The following is a 24,766-nucleotide window of genomic DNA, read 5'->3' on the forward strand; positions in this document are numbered from 1 at the left end:
AATGCCCCAAAAGTGAGCATTTCTACATACGAAGCAGAATATAAAGTGGATTAGTTACAAAACTCTGAATCTCTATTCCATGCAATTTTAAAAAGTATATAATAGGGGGCAGCTGGGTAGCTCAGTGGATTGAGAGCTAGACCTAGAGATGGGAGGTCCTAGGTTCAAATGTAGCCTCAGACACTGCCCAGCTGTGTGACCCTGGGCAAGTCACTTGACCCTCATTGCCTACCCTTACCACTCTTCTGCCTTGGAGCCAATACACAATATTGATGGAAGGTAAGGGTTTAAAAAAAAGTATATAATAAATTCAGTATTTTACTTTCAAAGCTGTCCTGCTTGTTTGTACTTCCTCCTACATTTCCTTCTGTTTTCTTCTGTGCATTAAAAAAATACCTATTTACATGGCTCTCAAACTTTTCCTTATTTTAGTATTACTAATGGTAATCCTACTGCACAAATCTCTTTCCCCAATTATAAATAGTAGGGAAATTCCTTGTAACAAATAAGAACAAATCCACATAATGGTCATCTATGAAAATGTATCTCTATTTGTTTCTTGATCTTCTCTATAGGCTGGTGGGTCACATCCTTCATTATATGTTTTCTGAAGCTATTGTTAGTCATTACTTGGATATTTTTCCCCCTCTTTCCTATCTTATATTGCTCATATACCCCTGCCGCTATCTCATCCTTTACCTTTCTCACATCATGAAGTGGCCTTACTCCTTCCTAAGGCTAGCCTCTCTACTTGCTCAAGAGATTCAATTCCATCCTTTGAAACAGATGCCCCTACATGTCATCCCCACTCTATCACTTCTTTTCAAGTCTCTCCCTTTTTACTGGCTCATTATGTACTGTCTACAAACATGCACAAGTCTCCACTGACCTAAAAAAAAGATGGAAAGGAAAGGAAAAATCTCTTTCATCCCTGCTAACTATTGTCCTTATCTCTTCTATCCTTTGTGGCTAAATTCCTTGAAAAGGTCATTTACAATAGGTGCTTCCACTTTCTCTCCTCTCACTCACTTCTTAATTCTTTACAATCCAGTTTCCAACCTCATCATTCCAGCAAAACTTTTCTCTCCAAAGTTTCTAGTCATCTCTTAGTTGCCAAATTCAGTGACCTTTTCTTAATCTGCATTCTCCTTAACTCTGGAGCCTTTGACACTATTGATCTCCCTCTTCTTGATGCCCCTTTCTCTAGGTTTTCAGAACACAGCTTTCTCCTGGTTTTCCTCTTAGCCATAGAATCACTCTTTAATCTCCTTTGCCAGATCCTCATTCAGGTCATCCCCACTCAGTCTGCATCCTCCAGGATTCTGGCTTCAACTCTCTTCTATTCTTCCTCTATGGATTTAACTACCAATTCAATCCAACCCAATCTAGTAAACATTTACTAACTGTGCTGGGGATGCCATTAATAAAGAGTCCCTGCCCTCAAAGAGCTTACAATTTAAAGGAGGAGACAACATGAAGTTGGAAAGAGAGGAGGGTGGGTCAAAGGGAGTGGGCATCATGTTCTGGGGAGCTTAAAACAGGTAGGGTTTTGGCCAGTAAAGTGGAATAATCTTAGACTCCAGTTTCTACTCTCTTTAAAGGAAAACATTGGGCAGTAGCATAGATTCTGCCCTCCAAGCAGAAGGGAGAGGAAGCTGAGTGGGGGATGGAGTCAGTCAAGGCTCCAGTTAGCAGCATGGTGGTGACTTTAGAAGTGATGGGCTTATCCTGGGAGGTACACCTTGTTCCCTAGAGTTGACAAAAAGCATGCAGCAGATGCAAAGTGAATAACCATCCTATACTGATGATTCTCCAATCATTCATCTCTAATATCAACTGCATTGCATTTCAGACATTTGGAACCAGGTGTCCTGTAGACATCATAAACTCAACATATCCAAAATGTGAATTCATTATCTTTCCCTCTAAACCCTTCCTTCCATCTGTTAATTTTTTTCTTAAAAAATTATATTTAATTAACTTAGAATATTTTTCCATGCTTACATGATACATCTTCTTTATCTCCTCTCCTCCCTCTCCCTCCTAAAGCCAATGAGCAATTCCACTGCATTTTACGTGTATCATTGATCAAGACCTATTTCTATATTATTAATATTTGCATTAGGGTGATCGTTTAGAGTCTACATCCCCAGTTATATCCCCATCAACCCATGTGATCAAACAGTTTTTTTTTCTTCTTTGTTTCTACTCCCACAGTTCTTTCTCTAGATGTAGATAGTGTTCTTTCTCATAAGTCCCTCAGAATTGTCCTGGATCATTGCATTGCTGCTAGTAGAGAAGTCCATTATATTTGATTGTGCCATGATGTATCCATCTCTGTATATCAGGTCCTCCTGGTTCTGCTCCTTTCACTCTGCATCAATTCCTAGAGGTCATTCCAGTTCACATGGAATTCCTCCAGTTCATTATTTCTTTTAGTACAATAGAATTCTATCACCAGCAGATACCACAATTTGTTCAGCCATTCCCCAGTCAAAGGGCATTCCCTCGTTTTTCCATTTTTTTTTTGCCACCACAAAGAAGACGGCTATAAATATTTTTGTACAAGTCTTTTTCCTTATGATCTCTTTGGGGTATAAACCCAGCAGTGGTATGGCTGGATCAAAAGGCAGACAGTCTTTTGAAGCCCTTTGGGCATAGTTCCAAATTGCACTCCAGAATGGTTGGATCAATTCACAACTCCACCAGCAATGCATTAATGTCCCAATTTTGCCATATCCCCTCCAATATGTATTATTTCCCTTTGCTGTCATGTTAGCCAATCTGCTAGGAGTAAGGTGGTACCTCAGAGTTGTTTTCATTTGCATTTCTCTAATTATAAGAGATTAAGAACACTTTTTCATGTACTTATTGATGGTTTTGATTTCTTTATCTGAAAACTGCCCATTCATGTCCCTTGCCCATTTATCAATTAGGGAATGACTTGCTTTTTTGTATAATTGATAAATTATAAATTTATAAACTCCTTATAATCTGAGTAATCAGACCTTTGTCAGAGATTTTGTTATAAAGATTTTCCCCCAATTTGTTGCTTCTCTTCTAATTTTGATTGCATTGGTTTTGTTTATATAAAACCTTTTTAAGTTAATGTAATCAAAAATTATTTTAATTCTTGCTTGGTCTTAAAATCTTTCCTTTCCCATAGATCTGAAGGTGTACTATTCTATATTCACTAAATTTACTTATAGTTTCCTTCTTTATATTCAGGTCATTCACCCATTCTGAATTTGTCTTGGTGTAGGGTGTGAGATGTTAATCTAAACCTAATCTCTCCCATATTGTTTTCCAAATTTCCCAGCAGTTTTTGTCAAATAGTGGATTTTTGTCCCAAAAGTTGGGCTCTTTGGGTTTATCATACATTGTCTTGCTGCCATCACTTACCCCAAGTCTGTTCCACTGATCCTCCCTTCTGTCTCTTAGCCAGTACCATATTGTTTTGATGACCACTGCTTTATAGTACAGTTTATTTAAGATCTGGTACTCCTAGGGCCCCCTCCTTCACTTTTTTTTTTCATTATTTCCCTTGATAGTCTTGATCTTTTGTTCTTCCAAATGAACTTTGTTATAGTTTTTTCTAATTCAGTAAAAAATTTTCTTGGTAGTGGGGGGGGGGGGTGAAGGGATGAAGCAGGAGGAAGGTAGAGGAAGGAAAAGGAAGGTAGTGTCCCCAGCCCAGCAGGGGGAAATTGACCAGAGCCCTTTGGGACTCAAATAAAATATCAGAGAGCAATTTAGGGTTTAAAATAGCTAGGTTTTATTTAGATTAGGAAAGGGAAAGGTTAGGTAGGGAAAGAGGGTTTCCTCCCCCTCCCGAGTAGAGAGAGTCGAGGAGCCTCCAGGGAGAGCCTCAAAAGGGAGCAAAACTCTTTTATACTTTCTCTGACACCTCCCACAAAGGAATTAGGAGGTGTCCGGGAAGTTGTAGCAGGGATCCCTAGGACACTATGTCTCCCAGGGCTTAGAGTAATTTTTAAATGACACAGTAATTTGATAGGTATGGTACTAATTAAGTAAATTAATTTGGGTAGGATTGTCATTTTTATTATGTTAGCTCATCCTACCCATAAACAATTAATGTTTTTCCAATTGTTTAGATCCAGTTTTGTGTGGAAAGTGTTTTGTAGTTGTGTTCATATAATTCCTGTGTTTGTCTTGGCAGATAGATTCCTAAATATTTTATATTGTCTAGGGTGATTTTAAATGGAATTTCTTTTTACTTCTTGCTGATGGTATGTGTTGGAGATATATAGAAATGCTGATGATTCATGTGGGTTTACTTTGTATCCTGCAACTTTGCTAAAGTTGTTGATTATTTCCACTAGCTTTTTGGTTGATTCTCTAGGATTCTTTAAGTAGACCATCATGTCTTCTTCAAAGAGTGATAGCTTGGTGTCCTTGTTGCCTATTTTAATACCTTCCAATTTCTTTTTCTTCTCTAATTGTTACTGCTAGTGTTTCTAGTACCATGTTTTGATAATGGGCATCCTTGTTTCACTCCTGATCTTGTTGGAAAGACTTATAATTTATCCCCATTGCAGATGGTGCTTGCTGATAGTTTTAAATATATACAGTTTATTATTTTTAGGAAAGGCTCTTCTATTCCTATACTTTCTAATGTTTTTAATAGGAATGAGTGTTATATTTCATCAAAGGCTTTTTCTGCATCTATTGAGATAATCATGTGATTTTTGTTGGTTTACTTGTTGATATGGTCAGTTATATGGATGGTTTTCCTAATATTGAACCATCCTTGCATTTCTGGTATAAAGTCTACCTGATCTTAGTGAATAACCCTGTGATCACTTGTTTGAGTCTTTTTGCTAGTATTCTATTTAATATTTTTGCATATATGTTCATTAAGGAGATTGGTCTGTAGTTTTCTTTCTCTGTTTTTGATCTGCCTGGCTTTGGAATCAGTACCATATTTGTGTCATAAAAGGAACTTGGTAGAACTCTTTCTTTACTTATTTTGTCAAATAGTATGTATAGTATTGGGATTAGTTGCTCTTTGAATGTTTGATAGAATTCACTTGTAAATCCATCTGGTCCTGGGTATTTTTCCTTAGGGAGTTCTTTGATGGCTTGTTCAGTTTCTTTTTCTGATATAGGATTATTTATATATTATTTCTTCTTCTGTTAATCTAGGCAATTTATGTTTTTGTAAATATTCATCCATATCACCTAGATTGCCATATTTATTGCCATATAATTGGGCAAAATAGTTTTTAATGATTGCCTTAATTTCCTCTTCATTAGAAATGAGGTCTCCATTTTCATCTTTGATACTTTTGATTTGTTTTTTCTTTCCTTTTTTTAAATTAGATTAACCAATACTTTATTCCATTTGTTTTTTCAAAGGACCAGCTTCTATTCTTATTTATTAATTCAATAGTTCTTTCACTTTAATTTTATTAATTTCTCCTTTAATTTTTAGGATTCCTAATTTTGTTTTCATTTGGGGATTTTTAATTTGTTCTTCTATTTTTTTAATTTGCATGCCCAATTCATTGACCTCTACCCTCCCTAATTTGTTAAAATATGCACTCAAGGATATAAATTTCCCCTTGAATATTCTTTTGGCTGCATCCCATAGATTTTGATTTGATTTCTCATCATTGTCATTCTCTTCAATAAAATTATTAATTGTTTCTATGATTTGTTCTTTAACCAATTTTGGAAAATCATTATTTAATTTACAATTAATTTTTGGTTTGCAACTCCATGTATCCTTGCTAATTATTATTTTCATTGCATTATGATGTGAAAAGATTGCATTTATTATTTCTGCTTTTTTGCATTTGTTTGTCATGTTTTTATGCCCTACTACGTGGCCAATCTTTGTGAATGTACCATGTGCTACTGAAAAGAAGGTATATTCTTTTTTGTTCCTATTTATTTTTCTCCATATATCTAGTAACTCCAATTTTTCTAAGATTTCATTCACATCTCTTACCTCTTTCTTATTTGTTTTTTGGTTTGATTTATCTAGATCTGATAGGGGCAGGTTCATGTCTCATATTTCCTATTTCCTCATTGTCTATACTGCCTTTTATCAGGATCTAATTACCTTCCCTATCTCTTTTAATTAAATGTATTTTTACTTTGGCTTTGTCAGATATCATTGCGACTCCTGCCTTCTTTTTCTTATGGTTGATGTCTAACAGATTTTGCTCCAGCCTTTTACCTTTACCCTATGTGTATCTACCTGCTTCGTGTGTGTTTCTTGTAGACAACATATGGTGGGATTTTGGTTTCTGATCTACTCTGCTATTTTGTTTCCATTTTATGAGTGAGTTCATCCCATTCACATTCAGAGTTTTGATTACCACCTGTGTATTCCCCATCATTTTTATTTCTTCTCCTAGTAATGCCCTTTCTTCTTTCACTATATTCCTTCTACACCAGTGTTTTGCTTTTAATCAGTCCCCCTAATCCCTATGCTTGTTTTACTTCCCTTTCCACCTCCTTCCTTCTTATTCCCCTCTTATTTTTCTTTAGGGTCTATTAAATTCTCTCTCCCCTATCTTTCCCTCCCTTTTTGTACTCCTCTCCCTATGACCCCCCCTTGATTTTTCCCTCTAAACTTTCCTTTATGGTAAGATAGATTTTGATACTCCAGTGGATCTAGATGCTCTTCCCTCTCAAATTAAATCCTCAAAAGACAACTGAGAATAAAGTTTACATATTACTTATTAGCATTCTCTTCATCTCCTTCTTATAATAGTATTTTTTCCCTTCCCCTCCCATGTGCCTCTTTATGTGGTATAGATTATCCTAGTTTTCTTATTCTTTCAAGTTTCTCTTGGTGCCATCTTCTATTCCCCCCCTTTTCTTTTTTTACATATCATCTTAAACCTCTTAGTATTCCAACCTCTACCTGTGAATAATTCTTCTAACTACTGTAATAGTGAATAAAATTTTTGCCAGTTACAAATAACATTTTTCCATATAGGAATATAAACAATTTGACCTTATTGAAGCCCTTAATAAAAAGGAAAACAATTTCCTCCATCTTTCCTATTTATCTTTTCATGTTTTTCTTGATTTTTGTATTTGGATATCAAATTTTCTGTTTAGTTCTGGTCTTTTCTTTACAAATACTTGGAAATCTTTCATTTTGTTAAATGCACATACTTTCCCCTGGGTAGATGATCCTTGGTTGTAGACCCAATTCTCTTGCCTTTCTGAATATCATTTTCCAAGCCTTGCGGTCCTCTAGTGTAAGGCTGCCAGATCCTATGTAATCCTGATTGGTGCCCCTTGATATCTGAATTGTCTCTTTCTGGATTCTTGTAGTATTTTCTCCTTCACTTGGAAGCTCTTGAATTTGATAATTACATTCCTGAGCATTGTCTTTTGAGGATTTAATGTAGGTGATCTATGAATTCTTTCAATCTCTATTTTGCCCTCTTGTTGAAGAATATCAAGGCAGTTTTCTTGGATAATTTCTTGTAGAATGATGTCAAGGTTTCTGTTTGTTTCTAGGTTTTTAGATAAACCTATGATTCTCAAGTTGTCTCTTCTAGACCAGTTTTCCAGGTTGATCAGCTTCTCAATGAAATATTTCATGTTTCCTTCTATTTTGTCATTCTTTTGACTTTGCTTTGTTAATTCTTGCTTTCTTGTGAAATCATTAGCTTCTATTTGCCCAATTCTGGTCTTTAAAACCTGGTTTTTCAGCTATGATCTTTTGATTTTCCTTTTCAGTTTAGTCTATTCTGCTTTTCATGGCTTCCAGCAGGTCATTTCTGGTCTTCAATTTGCTTATCATTTCATTTGATTTCTGGGCTTCTTTTTCCAAGTGGGAGTTTATATCTTTTAAACTGTTGTTTTCATTTTTAAATATTTCCCACTTTTCTTGCCAAGTTTCTTCTATCTTTCTGATTTGATTCATCATCCCAAATCTGAGCTCCTCAATAGCTTTTGACCAATTTCCACTTTTTTTGTTTGTTTGTCATTTTCTACTGCCTCCTCTTTAGTCTGGAGTTTTTCTGCATAAAAATTATCATGGGTCAAGGTTTTTTTCTTGTTTTTTTTTTTTTTTGGTAGTTGTGGATTGTAGTTCTTGGGTGTTTGTGGCCATTGCTTTGTTCCTTCTCCATCAGAAGTCTGAGTGAGGAGATTAGGTGAATCTTTGTACTGAGCTCCAGGGAAGTTTTTGCCCTGAGGCTGTTTGTTTTGAGGCTGTGTGCAGCCCTGCTCTATCTCTGTGCCCAGGCTCTGCCTTCCTCAGCCTCTTGGGATCCCAAGTCTCACTGCTCTTAGGGATAAGTCTGTGGTATCCTCATCCAGTTCCTGAGAACCTAGGGTTGCCCCTCACTCGCTCTGACTCTGGCACCATAGGTGTAGTGGGTGACAAGTGATGAACTTGTGTTTGGTGGGTGTTATTTTGCTCCCGACTTTAACTTGGAAATGCCCTAACTCTGCCTACCTTCAATGCTGCGCTCTACAGTGGAGCCCCTTCACTCATCTGATTTTGGTTTTATCCTTTTGAAGCACTTTATATTGGTTGGTGGAGAGGAGAGGAAGAGCCTTGCTTCTACTCTGGGGTCATCTTAACCTGGAAGTCTCATCCCCCTACCTGTTAATTTTAGAAAGTAACACTTCCTTTCAGTTCCACAAGCTCTCAAATCATGCTGGATTTCTCACTATCTCTTACCTATATATCCTTTTTATTTCCATGTTTTAACTTTTAAATGCTGTTATTGGCAACTATTTGAGATTAATTTTTTCTATTATTTATGAACCAGAAATATCTATTTCACCTTTTCAAATTCTCTTGTCTCTTCTGACATTGCCACCAACCACCCTACTGCAGCCCTCATGATCTCATGCCTGGATTATTACAATATCCTGCTTATGGGTCTGCCTACCTCACCCTCTCCCCACTCTAATCCATCTTCCATTCAGCCACTAACATGCTTTTCCTAAAGTATAGGTCTAATCATGTCATGCTCTCCACCTACTTTCACTCAATAAATTCCCTATGACCTCTAGAGTCATTTATAAAGTGTTCTGTTAAGCAGTCAATGCCCCATCATAATCTAGCTCCCTCCTACCTTTCCAGTTTTCTTATACCTTGTCCCCTATTAGGTACTCTTCAGTCCAATATGCTACCCTCATCCATTTTCCACAAACAAGACACTTTCATCTCTCAGCTCCAGGCATTTTCTCTGGCTGTTCCCCAAGGCCTAGAATTCTCTTCATCCTCTATTATGACTACTGACCTTCATGGCTTCCTTCAAATTCCAACTAAAATCCCACCTCCTCCAGCAAGTATTCCCCAATTACTTTTAATTCTAGTGCCTTTCCTTTGTTAATTGTTTCTAATTTCCTGTACATAGCTTAATTATACATATTTGTTGGCTTGTAGTCTCCCCCATTAGATCATAAATTCCTTTGGGGCAAGTGCTGGTTTTTTAATCTCTTCCTCTGGCACTTAATAAATGTTTGTTAACTGTCTGAGAGTTAAGTCTATCAAAGGTGTTTTCTTTATAATATTGTTATTGTATAAATAGTTCTGTTTCTGCTCACTTCTTTCTGCATCAGTTCTTAAAAGTCTTTCCAGGTAGAAAGCAGTATAAAGCAGTCTCATCATTTCTTATAGTAAAATGCTTTTTTATTATATTCATATACTCACAGCTTTTTACCCAATATTCATTTGATGGATACCCTCTTCATTTCTGTGTCTTTTCTTTTCTTTATCTTCCCCTTTAATCATCACTTCAGGATTTACTCACTAAAGTTAACATTTGTTTTTCTTGAGACAGCCCCATCCCTCATTTATCCTTCCTCTTAGACCACCCAGCTGTGTGAAATGTTCAGGTAGGAGGACTTGTTGAACCCTTTTCAGGTCTTGTTATCCACCTTTCACCCAGTTCTCACCTGTGGCTCCAAGAAGCTAAAGCATAAACAGCAGCCATACCCTGGTAAAACCATCTTGGCAGAGGGGTTAAATCAGGTTGAGGATAACTGAAAGACTTCAGAACTGTAATTTAGAAGAATGTCTGCCCCAAGCACCTGAAGATTTCCCCTGGAAGAAAAGGCAGATGAGAACAATTTGTTCCAATGGCCATGAAGGTAACTGAAGCAGATGCTGTGGATGGTTAGAGCTTGGTCAAACATTGAAGATATCATCCACTGCATCCTGAGCCATCATCAGCCAACCTGACTTTTGTCCTGCTACTGGACTTTGGTGAATCTGATGATTTTGTGCAATTCTGCCTCACTTAAATTTAGTTCATGCTTGAGGCAAAACATCATCTTGTGATGTCATTGGTCCTCTTTGAAACAAAGGATAAACAATATCCTACAGCCTTTCTGTATCCCTGGATGTTTCCTTTTTGAGTTTGAAGTATTTCTACAACTGGCTCTTTGTGTATATGTGTATGTATGTGTTAAACCTTCATTTTTCTAGTTCAGATAAGGAAATCATCTCATGCCTGCTCCCTTCTGCTCTTCTTCCATATTAGTATACTCTTTTTGTCACATACCTCAGCTATGAAAAATGATACTTCCACCCCCATCTTCTACTTTTTAACCTAATATATTCCTCTTATTCTCCCTTTTCTTATTCTTTAAGACCTTCAGCTCAGAATAGATCTACCCCCTAGCCCCAGGTCTTCTGTTGGTCCTATTTAACCCCTTCACTATCTTTATGAGAACATTATGGTTTTCATAAAACACTTGTTTCTTTTTCTCCATTTTGGAATGTTAGCACTTCATCATCATATAACCTCTTCCAGCCACTCAAATATTGTTTCTCTTGGCTTTGCATTTCAGAGTTCTTACTCTGCTCTGGTCATTTCATCACAAGTACTTAAAAGGCATCTCTTCCATTATAGACCTATTTTCCTCCTATAAGATTATATACTGTTTTACAGTCATTCTTTATTATAAGCCAAGGTGTTTTGCCTTTTATAATATTGTGTTCCTAAGACTTCTCATTTATTGTTGAAGTTGCCAGGTTTGATGTCATCGTAACTATGGTACATAATTTTTTCCTGGCTGCTTTGTTGAAGAAGTTCTGGATTTTGACTGACATTCCTGGAACTTTTCTTTTGGGGTTTCATTCAGGAGATGATCAGTGGGTTCTTTCTATTGTAATTTTGCCCTCAGATGTGGGCAGTTTTCATTTATGATTTCTTTTAACCTTAGAATTTTAAAATCAATAATGTGTATTGGTTCCAAAGCAGAAGAGCAGTAAGAGCTCAATGGAATTTAATCTTGGTGAGAAGTGATAAATACTTAAATTAAGGCAGAGGGAAGAAGATAGTTCTGAGACATGCTATGGAGATAGAACCAACAAAACTTAGCAACTTCTAGGACTTGGGGGTTGAAGTAGATGGAAGAATCAGGATAATACCAAGTTTGTAAATCTGAATGTCTGGAAGGATGAGTTTGCAAATTTGAATTTAATGTGACCCAGGCTCACACAACTAGGAAGTGTCTAAGGCCAGGTTAAAACCTAAGATTTCCCATCTCTAGACTGACTTTCAATCTACTAAGCCAACTGCCTGCCTTCTATTTATGATTTCTTGAAATATAATGTTCAAACTTTTTAAATCATGATTTTCAAAGATTCTAATATTTTGGATATTATCTTTGATCTGATTACAAGAATAGTTATTTTTGATAGCTGATAGATTTTCTTCTTTTTTAAATCTGATTTTGTTTCAATATTTCTTGCTGACACAGTCATTGATTTCTTTTTTGGTCTATTCTAACTTTTAGGAAGTCTTATCCTTGGATGTGACTTACTTTCTGTTCTAAGCTAATATTTTCCTTCTAGTTCTTTCCTCTAGAGATTTGATTTAAATATTTTACTTCTTATTTCATTTCTTCTAGGTATTCATGTTATTATCCTTGTGGAAAATCCATTCTTTTACCTTTGAATGTAATTTTAATCATAAAATCACTCTCCTCTTTGGGGTGGATTTTTGGATATCTGGGTTGTAAATAATTCTTTATTATGTTTGATGTCATCATATTTTCATCCTTAGTTTTTTAATTTGGATTTTATGCCAAGGACTAGTCTTGCACTTCTGGTTTGGGCTGTCAGTATTGCTTGATTTCAGCCTAGTTCATATGAGTTTATACACAGACCTTTCCTTTTCAGAGGATGTCTCTATTAAAAGCCCTAGCAGGTGTTTGTAGCCCCTGGATTTTTTTAAATGTATTTATTTATTTAGAATATTTTTCCACAGTTACATGATTCACGTTCTTTCCCTCCCCTCTTCTTTTCCCCCTCCCAGAGCTGACAAGCAGTCACACTGGGTTATACATGTATCATTGTTCAAAAAATATTTCCATATTATTCATATTTGCAATAGAGTGATCATTTAAAGCCCAAACTCCAATTCATGTACCCATTGAACCATGTGATCGATCATATGTTTTTCTTCTCCATTTCTACTCCCACAGTTCTTTCTTGTTCTCTGAGTCCTTTTCTGTTAACCCATCATAATATGGAAGTAATCATCTGTGAGTTTTGTAAAGCCATATCAGTGTGACACAAATCATGGCAATTCATCTCATTAAACCAAAAAAATCTTTTGAGTCTGGACTCAAAATGTTATGTTTGTTGTCCAAAGATATCCTAAGTTTGAAGAAGCTTATCACAAGAAAGTTGTTTATTAAGTGATAGATATAGATATTTGTGTGTGTGTATGTATGTACACATATATAATCACAGTTACTTTTAGAGACAATTTACTAAAGCATAGCAAGATTGTAATTTGAATCAGTGGAGGGCATTACAAAATGAACAAAATCTCAGGCGCCTAATGTATTAAGTATGCATGAATTTATCATAGATTAAATTTTAAGTAGAGCTTCTTTTAAATGATCAAATGTATATTTAGAAAGAAGTTTCCATTGCCAGTATGTTAAAGATCCTAATAAGAGATAATTGGCATAATGGATAAGGTGTTGCCTTGGTGTCAGGAAGATGTAGGTTAAAGACCTGCCTCTAACATATTGGCTCTGTGACCATTGGAAAGTCAGTCTCTCAAGCAGCTCTCTCAGATGGTGATTTACAGTTCAGTTAGGAAAATTTAATAATGTCAAACATTTATCTAGCAACTGAGTTAAGTGCTTCACAAATATTATTTTATTTGATCCTCACAACTTTTGTGCTTTTATTATCCCTGTTTCACAGTTTAGAAAACTGAGACAAACAGATCAAGTGACTCACCTAAGTCACACAGCTATTAAAAGGCCAAATTCAAAGTCACCTTTCCTTTGGCAAGAGACCTACTCCAAATCCAGTCTTTACCTGTTCCTCTGCTGCTTGAATGGAGGAAACAGTGAGCTTTTTTTTTCTTTATATTTTGCCCTTCATGATTGTCCATAGCCTCTTAGTGCTTATAATTTCTCAGGAAAAGCCAGTTTTTTCCATTTTTTTTTCATGCTATATCATATTTACATTTCCAAATCCCCTTTACTTTTTTAGGTACTAGTCCCCTCTTTTCTTGGTACTTTCCATGAGTTGTCAAGTCCATCCTTTCCTATTCATTTCTTCAAATGGACACTAATTATTCTCCCAGCCATTCAAATCACAAGAGAAAGGGAAGGGCTAAAGACTCCAGACCTCCCTCCCTCATATATGTATGGGAAGGAAAGAAGTCAGGGTAGGTCTTTCCTTCTCACCTCACCAAAATAAATACAGGCATAATTATTTAAGGTAGCAGACTAACGAGTGTAGTTTGCAAGGGAAGCTATCTTCTGTAGGTCCTTTCTCTATTGTCCACATAAAACAAGGCAAAAGGACAAAAGTATTTCACATCATAAAGGACAATTCTTTCTACTTTGATATCATCCTTGCCACCCAGTTCCTCAGTTTCTTCATCAAGAAAAGTTGACAGTAAGCCAACCACCATGATTGTCATTATCATTGTGAACATCACTGGCTTTCTTTCTATTTTTAATTTATTTATTTTAAAATTTTAGGGGGCAGCTGGGTAGCTCAGTGGAGTGAGAGTCAGGCCTAGAGACAGGAGGTCCTAGGTTCAAACCTGGCCTCAGCCACTTCCCAGCTGTGTGACCCTGGGCAGGTCACTTGACCCCCATTGCCCACCCTTACCAATCTTCCACCTATGAGACAATACACCAAAGTACAAGGGTTAAAAAAAAATTTATTTTCAGTTCCAAATTCTCTCCCTCTCACACTTCCTCTCTCCTCCCCATTAAGAAGATAAGAAATGTGATACTCATTCTACATATGCAGTCCTACAAAATATGATTCCATATTAGTTGTGCTGCTTGAATAAAAGCAAGAAAAATCAAACGAAAAATGTTCTTCAATCTATACTTGGAGTCCAAGAGTTATCTCTCTGGAAGTGGGAAGCATTTTTCATCATGAGACCTTTGGAACTATCATTATATTGATCAATGTTACTAAGTCTTTCACATTTGATTATCATTACAGTAATGTATATGCTGTTCTGGTTCTACTCACTTCACCCTGCATCACTTCATATGTCTTACCAGGTTTTTCTGAAACTATCCCCTTCATCAGTTCTTATAGCACAATAGTATTCCATTACCATTACATATCACAACTTGTTCAGCCATTCTCCAATTGATAGACTTCTCCTCAGTTTCCAATTCTTTGTCACCACAAAAAAACCTATTTTGTACAAATAGGTTTATCTCTTTGGGATATGGACTCAGTAGTGTGTTATTGCTGGGTCATGAGGTGCACACAGTTTTAGAACCCTTTGCCTTTCTTTTTATATCACAGGCACCTCAAATTTTGGTTTGGATCCCAACTGGGAAGAAAAAGGGGGAGTCACATTGGAGATAAACAGGCTGATGGGGATGAAAGAAATAAAAAGAGAAACAACCTTCAAAAAAATTAAAGAAATAAAGAAACCAGCTTATTCCAGGAAATTTCAGTGCAATCAAAGGAAAGTTTTACATGAAGGATTCACAAAGAGAACATTTTTTCTAGAGTAAAGAATATCCAAATTTTATTTTCTTTGCACAGATAATTTGAAGACACATTTTCAAAACAATCTCCCCTCTAAGGATTATGGCACTACTTGTCTTAGAATAATTATATTAAACTATCAAAGAAATGGGACTTTCCAGCTCAGAAATCTGCTAATTCAGCATACTTTGCAAAACAGAGAGTCACTGCCTAGACTCTTTTGAAAGAAAAATTATAAAGACCTTTGCAGAAACATAGATGCCCCCTCATGTACATGATCCACTAAATTTAGGTTCATCTTTAGAAATGCTTCTCAAAGGCTTTACTGCCAAAAGAAACTTTTGAATGGGTTTACAACAATTTTTTTTTCATCTTTAGCATCCACAAAGATCAGTTATCCAAACATGACCTATAGACATCATATGCATATTTTTAAAAACCATACCTTCTTTCTCGAGGGTCAATACTAAATATAGGTTCCAAGGCTGAAGAGCAGTAAGGGCTGGCAATTGGCGTTAAGTGGCTTGCCCCTAGACACACAATTAGGAAGACCAGATTTGAACTCATGGCCTCCCATCTCCAGGTTTGGCTTTCTGTCCTCTAAGTCAACTTGCTGCCCCGAAACATGATATTAAGACCAATATCTTAATTAGAGATTTCTCCTGGCTAGCATAGGATTTACTATCCTGCTATCTTATTCTAAGGTAGCTGTCATTGAGAAATCATCACATTCCTAACTTTTTAACTTGACCATTAAAACACTAAACCTTTAAAATTGCTGAGTCTCATTTTATTTGCTAGAGTGAAGTACATTGGCACACATGCACTCTCTCTTCATGGAAAGAATAAAATGATGTTTAGATTGCTTATACATACAAATTTAGTAAGATTCAAAGTGTTTTTGCAATATGTCAGCAGGAATTTAACACACTTTGTTTCGACTTTTAAGTGTTTTCTCTGATGGATATCTGAGAACTTGGTGTACAAAGAAAATTCAACATAATGCATCCAAAGCTTAAAAAGTGTCTTCTCTAGGTCATTAGTAGAAACTGGTAGAAAATGTTTCTTATTTGAAAAAGTAGAATAAGTTGTCATACATAAAAATGAAGCAACAAGCATTTATCATTTTAATATTATGTGCTGAGCATTTCATGAGATTCTTCCTTCCCTCAGGGAGCTTTACATCCTCCTGGGAGTATGGAATATATTCATGGATGAACAAATATAGAATATACATAAAATAAATTTAAAGTGATTGTGGGAAGCACTAACTGGGACAATAAAACAAAACCTCATGAAGGAGATAGCTCTTGGACCAGGAGCTAGGATTAGGGCAGCCATAAAGAGAGAAGATTTGTTAGAGATGGAATATCTTAGAGTGTTGGTGTAGTTCAGTTGGGTCCAACTCTTTGTGACCCCATGGACCACAACACGTCAGGTCTTTTTATGCTCTATTATCTCTCATAGGCTGTCCAAGTTCATGTTTGTTGTTTCTTTGACAATATCTATGTGTCTCGTCCTCAGCCACTTCATTCTTTTGTCTTCAATGTTTCTCTAACATCAGGGTCTTTTCTAACAAGTTTTGTCTTCTCATTACATGGCCAAAATATTTAAGCTTCAGCTTTAGGATTTGACCTTCCAGTAAATCTTCTGAATTAATTTCTTTTAAGTATTGACTAATTTTATCTCCTTGCTGTCCAAAGACTCTCAGAAGTCTTCTCCAGCACCACAATTCAAACACATTGATTTTGTGGCATTCGGTGTTCTTTTATAGTCCAACTCACAGTCTCATTTGCTACTGGAAAAACCATACCTTTGACTATATGTGCCTTTGTTAGCAGGGTGATGTTGCCACTTTTCAGTATGCTGTCCAGATTTGCCATAGCTTACTCTCCAAGGAGCAAGGCTAAAGGTCCTCTGTCTCTTCAAAAGCCAGCTTGCTCATATCCTAGAGTAGCAGACCAGTTTGGAAGTAGAGTGAACATGGGGGAGTAATGTGTTATTACAGAAAGAGAAGCTGAAGCCTGGCTGAGAAAGGCTTGAAATGTCAGAGGATTCTGAATTGCCGAGTAGCGAAGGGAAGCCACTGGAACTTGATATATGCATGGATATGAGACCTAATTTCATTTCATTTCATAATGCTTTGAAGTAAAATCAAGTTTATTTAGTTCTGAGTAACCAAGTAGTAGTGTTGCCAACAGATTTACAAGAGCCATTTTATCTTCTGTTTGAGGGGAAACAACCTCACAGATAGTCTTGGAACAGAGCCGCCTGATAGCACAAACATTTAAGTGTGTCATTACATTGATACAGCACTACAATGGAAACATTACAGTGTAATATCAGTCTAGTACACTATGAATATTTGATATCTCTCTATATGATACCCTGTTTAACACCTGCCCTCTCTTTATTGCTAGAAAAAATAAGAGAAGCCCTCCCCCTTTCATTTCTTGCTCCTTTTTTGAAAAATGGGGAGCTCTGTAGGAAATGCTCTATTATTTGCTCCAATTGCAGTGCCCTACCCCCATTTTCCTCTCAATTCTGTGACTTCTCCCAGAATCCAGGAGCTACAATAAAAGCTACATATTCAGAAAGGCAGCATGAGATGAATAGTTTGCTGCCATAGAAGTGAAAATTGCATATTGCTGATCTAGATAATTAGACATAATAGACAGAATCTAGTTTATTGCACCAAATGCATTTAAAGTGACATTTGCAGTTATTCTGACTATTCAGAAATTAAATTTTATTAGATGCTTCTAATTTCTCAGGATCTTAATGTTCCTAGCTGATGCTTTCTTTCTCTGTATCCAACACTCATCTTTTCTAATGTTTTACCATTGTTTTCCATTTTAGCTTCTCTTTTGGACAAATCCAGCTCTCCAAATCAACCTGATAATAAATGTCAATCTTGGTGATTTGCTCAAAACTGCCCAAAGATCAGTATTAACAAATTTCAATTTAAAAAGATGGATATTATCACAGTTCATATCAGTGCTTGATATAATAATCTCTCTCTGCTTTCTACTTTCCTCCTATGCTGTTAAGGGCAGATGCTGTTTACGTTGATCAAAAAGCCTCTCAAATGTATTTCTCAGTTAATCTCATTTAAGTATCTCATGTTATAGATGTCAAAGATCAAGCATTGTTAGAAAGTTCATGAATGATTCTCTTCATGTTTCAAGTAAACAAGCTAATTGTTTAACAAGCTAATTGCCTCAGAAGTTATGCTTTGATTACAAATTATTAGTGACCACTAATAAGTGAATTCATTCTTATGTTTCACAAACATTTAAATCCCACAGATCTTTCAAGGAATCCAGCTTTGTTCCCTTCAGCTTTTAGAAGTGAAACATGATTAGAAGGATAATAAATTTTACAGTTGTTCTTCTTTTTGCCATAGTTTGAACTCAATCTATAGCTAAGGTGCATGCACTTCTATTTTTCAATACACTCGTATGAAAATTATCAAATGGACATGAATAATCTGTCTCTTATATTCTATGTGAAAGCAGTAGTATCTTCTTAAACACACTTCTTACTGCTTTAATATTTGAATGATACCGACTATTCTTTTAGTATTGTTAAAAAAAGCTTTCATTAATAAAAATGTTAATGAAGTGGGGTGGTCTAATTAATTAAAATTGCTATTTAATTGTAAATGAAATAGCATATCTTTTTTATGATTTTTTTAAATATTCCTAAAATGTAAGACTGTCCTTTGCTGTCTTTGTAAGTATAGTTCACTGGATATTTCATCTCTGGCAACTGACAATCTTACAATGTCTCAGAATCCTTAAAAACATTGTATCTTATGGCAAAATAGTATAGATATATAATGAGTAAGTCAGATCTCTCCACTGAAAGTTTCCCTTAAAAAGAAAAATCTGATGATATAAACTTTTTACTTGTCATTTCCCTATCTACTTTTAAAATGAAGTGCCAGAAAATAATCCAGCTAATTGAAGCTTCTGATTTGTGGGGCTCTAGTTCTAACTGAAATTGTTATTATATTCTTGGAATTATTATTTATATCTCTGAGAAACTATGTGATAGATGCCATGTGATTGAGTGAGATATATCCCTGTCAGCCAAAGGCCCAAACAAAACAAGGGCTCAGGAAAAGAGTCCTCAAACTGGAGATTTGGATTCTGGTTGGCTTTTCCCAATACCATCCTATGGCTAAAAAGAGGAATAAATTTTCTATCAGGAAAGCCAAGTCATACCACTTTTCTCTAATTTTCCCTTTTCTCCCTCACTCTCTTTTTGTCTCATACATTTTTAGCACAAAGAAGTCACATTCACTGCTAACTCTTATGCCAATATTAGGGAAACTGAGAGTAGAGTTTACTATATAAATTTGAGGTAAATCTCAAAAAGCCTAATATTACCCATCTTGGTGGGAATAGTTAAATTAAATGGTTCTTTCTAGGCCCTTAGTACCCTTTTTCTTGTATGTTCTTCATGTCCCCTATCTTGAGGAATAAAGTTTTTCTTATTAAACCATGATTTCACTATTTAATTCAAGACACAACAACTTTTCCTTCAGTTCAAAACAACTTCCTTTAGCTCATTTTCTGGTCTCTAGAGGAATAATATTCTTCCCTATTTTTAGGCCATTATGAGGTAATGAAAAAGGCTGTTAAATTTGTAGATTTGTAGTCAGATAAACAGAGTTCACGTGCCAGCTCAGCTACTTGGATCGTGTGAGCTTAGGGGATCGATCAGCTCTCAGAACTCCAGTTTCTTTATCAATCAAATAAGTCTTGTACTAAACTGTCCGAAACTCCTGGCAGCCCTCAGTCTCTGGTCAAAGTAGCACTCTGAGTAATGGTTTCCTTCCTCACGTTTAACTGGCTTTGCCCCCTTGAAGTCGGCTCTCTCTCAGTCTTCAGTTCTTTTTCACATGGCTTTTCTACCTTGTCTATCTCAGTTCAAGCTAGTTTCTATTCAGACTATTCTGCTCTTTCTGCTCTTTTTCTAAAAATCACTTTGGCCTCCCCTATATTACTACCAGGCCTAACGGAAACTTCCTTAATATTGGTGTCTAGATTCAGCTTATTTCACCAAGTTTCCTTTTTAGCAATACTCAATACCCCATAACTTGTTAAAGAGAATTGTAGCTGGGGAATAAATCCAGGAAGTGTCTATTGTCTGAAGTCAAAATATTTCAGAGAATCATGATTCCACAATTATATTGTAATTCACAATGCTCTGACCCTAGTCTTAGGTCCCAACTCAATCTAACATGACTTTTTGGGGGGGAGGGGAGGAAGGCATTTTTTGCCCCCTGTTTGGAAATTTGATAATAATAGACAATAGGGTAAAGCTTTCATCAACTCAGGCATATAGCCTCATTTAATGTTAACAGGACAATAAAAGCTCACTTAGCATTTAATAAGCATGCTATTTTCTACCCATATTCTTGGGGAATAGATGCTATGTGCCCACACCAGCGTGTGTTTGTTTGGTTCACTACTACACATTGGCACTGTTGGCTCTGGGCAAAGGGGATAAAAAGGAAATACTATTTCAATACTCTCATCCATGGACTTTGCCGAAGGGGAACTTGTTTCTACCATAATTGCTGACCTCATTTTGCAAATGAGGAAACTGAGACAAAACAGACTTGCCCAAGGTCACACAACTAGTAAGTGTCTGAGGTTGGATTTGTATAAAGGTCTTCCTGGTTCCAACCAGTTAGATGGTACAATGGATAAAGTGCTGGTCCTAGAGTCAGGAAGACTCATCTTCCTGAGTTCAAATCCTGCCTCAGATACTTATTTGCTTTTGTGATCCTGGACAAGTCATGTAATCCTGGTTGCCTCAGTTTCCTCCTCTGTAAAATAAGCTGGAGAAGAAAATGGCAAATCACTCCAATATCTTTGCCAAGAAAACCCTAAATGGGATCACAGAGAATCAGAAATAACTGAGATGACCGAACACCTCCCTGCCTCCAAGCCTACCTTTCTAGGATGCACAGAAAAGTAGGTGAAAGCTCCAGTCAGCCTCCACAGAGCTAAGTATATTAACATCCTCCCTGACCTGAAGGAGAAATGAAAAGTGGTAAATTCCTAAAGACAATACTAAAAAGGTTATTTTTTTTTAATTTTCTAATTCTATTTTAACTTACTCTTTTGTATAGTCTTAGAGGTTTTAGTCTTCAAGGTTAAACTCGTAAGCATAAGAAAGGAAAAGAAATAAAGATGCACCGTAAATCTTGTTGCCCTCGAAAAGCACATTTGTGGTCTGAGCAAGTCCTGTTGTAACAATGTGGATTCCTCTTTTCTTTCAGTATTCCCCGAGCATGACGATGAGTGTGTGATCCATTCCCAAGCCTCCTCTGACAACAACAGTGAGTCAGCCTTCTTCACAGAAAACTACTACAGAAGAAAATTATTCATCACCGTGTACAGTTTAACAAACAAAAGGATCTCAGTCACAACCAAACCAACTATATTTTTTTTCCTGCTCTCTCCCTTATTTTGTGAAGAAAGCAGGTCCAAACGTGATTCAAACAACTGTACGGAGTGGCATATTAAAATTGCCCTAAATTGAACTGCAAATAATTATCTGTGTATGTATATGTGTGGGACAATGAATGTACTGTATATGTGTATGTTATATAGACATATACATGCACACATACATACATGTATCCACAGGACATTGTAAAATAATTATCACATGACATCTTAAGTAGAAATAAGTAGGGACTTTTATTCCGTCTTTTTTCACGTTTACATTTTAATTATTAAAAGTTACTTTTCCCTCCCCCTGAACTATTTTGTGCTGTGTATATCACTGCTTTATATAAGTTATTTTTTAAGGTGAATTCAGATGTTATGGTTTTGTAAATGTCTGCGATCATGGATAGGAATAAAATTGCTTATTTGAGAGCTTTCATTAAATTGTGTCTGATGCAACTTATCCTGTGAATCACGAACTGTACTGTCTCAAGAAATAGAAGAAAGCTTGTCTTGATTTTTATGTCAAAATCTACCACTTACCTTTGGTGAAAGTTTTTTTTTTTTTGTACTTTGCCTTTAGGGGGAAAAAAGTAGAAACCTTGAACTTGACTTTAACTAAGGCCTCATACAACACATTTCTGCAATTTTTAGTTTAAAAGGTTTCATATTTACCTTAGTTTATACAAGAAACTACCATTGCCACAGTTGTTTTAGAATACAGCAATAAAGCAAAAGTTGTCCTGTTTTCAGGAGCATATTTTTTGCTTGCCATAAACAGCCAAAAAGGCATAGTGAAGACGCTTCCTTTAATGTCTCTAATGTGTTATATAATTTCTTATCAGAAATACAAGTGTGACACCCTCACTCACATTGCTAACATGAAATTCATCCAAATTAATTGAAGGTGTCATACAGGTCAGGTCTACAGGTTGAAAGCAAATAGGTTGGAAACATGACTTTCTATCAAAGGGATAAAAAGGGAAATTTTGTCACTCTTAGAAAACCACTAGCACCATCTTTTCTGCTCCACTGTTAACTTTTAAACTAGCAGAGGAGCTGAGAAATGATGGATTCTTGGGCCTTTTTTTTTAAAAACCCTTACCTTAGATCTTAGAAACAATCCTTTTGTTGGTTCCAAGGCAGACCTACTCCTGGTAAGATGTAGGCAATAGGGGTTAAATGACTTGCCGATGGTCACACAGCTAGGGAATGTCTTGAGGCCAGATTTGAACCCAGGAACTCTTGTCTCTAGGTTTGTGGTCCTTTCAATACACTAGCAGGATCCTTCTATGGTCCTCCCAATTGCATTATGCTGATATAAGCAAAAGGATTGGTACTTATTTTGCCTCCTTTATTGCTTTCATCAGGCTAAATCTGCATGTTCTGCCTGAAAGAAGACAGAGTGGGAATTAAAACAAACAAACAAAAACTCAGCCATGCTGGTAATGAGGCACCATTTTGGTAGCATGGAATCAAAAATCCATATTTGATTCTTGACTCTGCTTCCTCCTCCCCATATAATGTTGGGTGAGTCACTTGAGATCCTAGATTTTAGCAGGATCCTTCTTCCCTTTCTGGAACTTGGTCTCCTTCTCTGCAAAATGAAGGGGTTAGACTAAGTGTCCTCTGGGGTCCCCATCAGCTTGTGATCTTGGGGGGAGAACCTTCTTCTGTGGTATTCTTGCTTTGCCAGGCTTCATTATGAAAAATCCTCTTGAGAGAGACCCAGCTTTCAATAGCGGCAGAAAGGTGGGGACAGTCTCACCTTAATTTCTGAAACAAAAGCAAGTCATAGATCACTCTGTCAAAATCTTGATATAGAATATTCATCAGTGACCATCCAGAAACTGGAGCTCCAAACTCTGGAGACTATGAGAAGGGATTGTTTGATCTTAGAAGGGGAGAATCTTCCATCTTTGGAGAGAAAGGCCTAAAGTCTTTAATAGTAAAAACATGGCAGATTATTTGCCAGTTTCTGGTCCCAGCTGACTTATTTCTCTCAAATCCTTAATGATTTATTCCTCAAGAAAATAAAGATTTTTTTCCCCTGTGTCTGCTGGGGATGCAAGGTACAGCTAACTGTTCAGCAAAGAAAGGAGTGGAATTAAATTTATAGCACAGATTTAAACCGTAATAAAATGAGTCACCATGAATCACAGAGAGCTCAGGAGACAAGAGTGCAGGCCTGCACAGCAAGGAGCAACACTAAAAGCCTCCAGCTACAGAAGCCTTCCTTTCACATGAGACATCCACCTCTATTTATCTTAGTCAGAGAATATCCTAAGGATGACACAGCACAGATACCTGGCTTTCATTAAAAATGATCCCAAACTTGCAACTATTTTTATGAGAAAAAAAAAGTGCCAAAATATGATGTTTGGAGAATCCCTTAATTCTCACCTAATCTCATAGTACTTTATTTCAGCTATGTTGTTAGCTACTTTTCCCATTCTTTTTTATTCTTAATTATTTTTATTTCTTTTTGACAAAGAACAACTTCCACTTTCACAGGGAATCTTGAACCTGATTTAGCTCTCCCTATTTAGAAGTAACAATGGAATAAGAAGGGCACCACTGGCCTCCCTATTTCTAATCTATATTGTAAGAAATAACAAAAAAAAAAAAAACAGAATTTTCAAGGTACATCAAGCTCATTCTCCATATCCATTAGTACTTTTTCCTCTTTGGGTCTTGCATTAATACCAACCATTATGAACAAACACTTTCTGGGAGAAAAAAAGTTATATGTTTGGTTTGGTTTATCTTGCATAAAAACAAGATTATTCAAGAAAGCACAGAAGATAGAATTTGCATTCATTAAAATTATCTTGTACTTGATGTGTCAAAAATTCTATCTTATTTACAGAAATATAACTCTATCTGGGGGTTTTTTAGGTTCTGATTCATTAAACCCATGTTTTTCCCACTTCTAGAAAAATCCCTCAACTTTCTACTTCTTTCACGTTATCTATCCTCATAGATGAGCTGATCTCAATGCACACTTGGTCTTTAGGGTTATTTTTATACCATATAAATAGAGGCATCAGCATCTCTTGACTTAAAATGTTACATTGCATAGGAAAAGAATCTATTTTTTAAAAACACAGGAAAACAATTTGCAAAATATTGTTTTTTTATTGATATACTTTCAATTATTCCAGATTTGATATATTTTAAAGCATACATCCCCCTTTTCAGGATAGAGACTTGATTCTACCAAACTGTCAGTCTTCTTGTCACAAATTTGCCCCATAGAGGAAAGTTCTTATATTCCAGACTTTAGCAAATGTTGGCATCCTTTGTGCAATTCCTATAGGGGTCACTTGGAATGGTTTTCTGT

At 36.2% G+C, this 24,766-nt stretch overlaps 1 protein-coding gene across 1 annotated transcript in view; it reads left to right on the forward strand.

Moving 5' to 3' along the window:
* SSBP2 (single stranded DNA binding protein 2) overlaps positions 1-21,867 on the forward strand; it is a 266,841-nt gene extending 244,974 nt beyond the window's left edge. The window contains exon 15 of the mRNA XM_044680670.1: positions 21,252-21,867. Coding sequence (XP_044536605.1) covers positions 21,252-21,281 — 30 coding nt within the window. The 3' untranslated portion in view covers positions 21,282-21,867. The remainder of the gene's footprint in view (positions 1-21,251) is intronic.
* Positions 21,868-24,766: the final 2,899 nt, after the last annotated feature.

Source organism: Gracilinanus agilis, chromosome 1 (genome assembly GCF_016433145.1).
Source record: "Gracilinanus agilis isolate LMUSP501 chromosome 1, AgileGrace, whole genome shotgun sequence".
Classification (NCBI taxonomy): Eukaryota; Metazoa; Chordata; class Mammalia; order Didelphimorphia; family Didelphidae; genus Gracilinanus; species Gracilinanus agilis.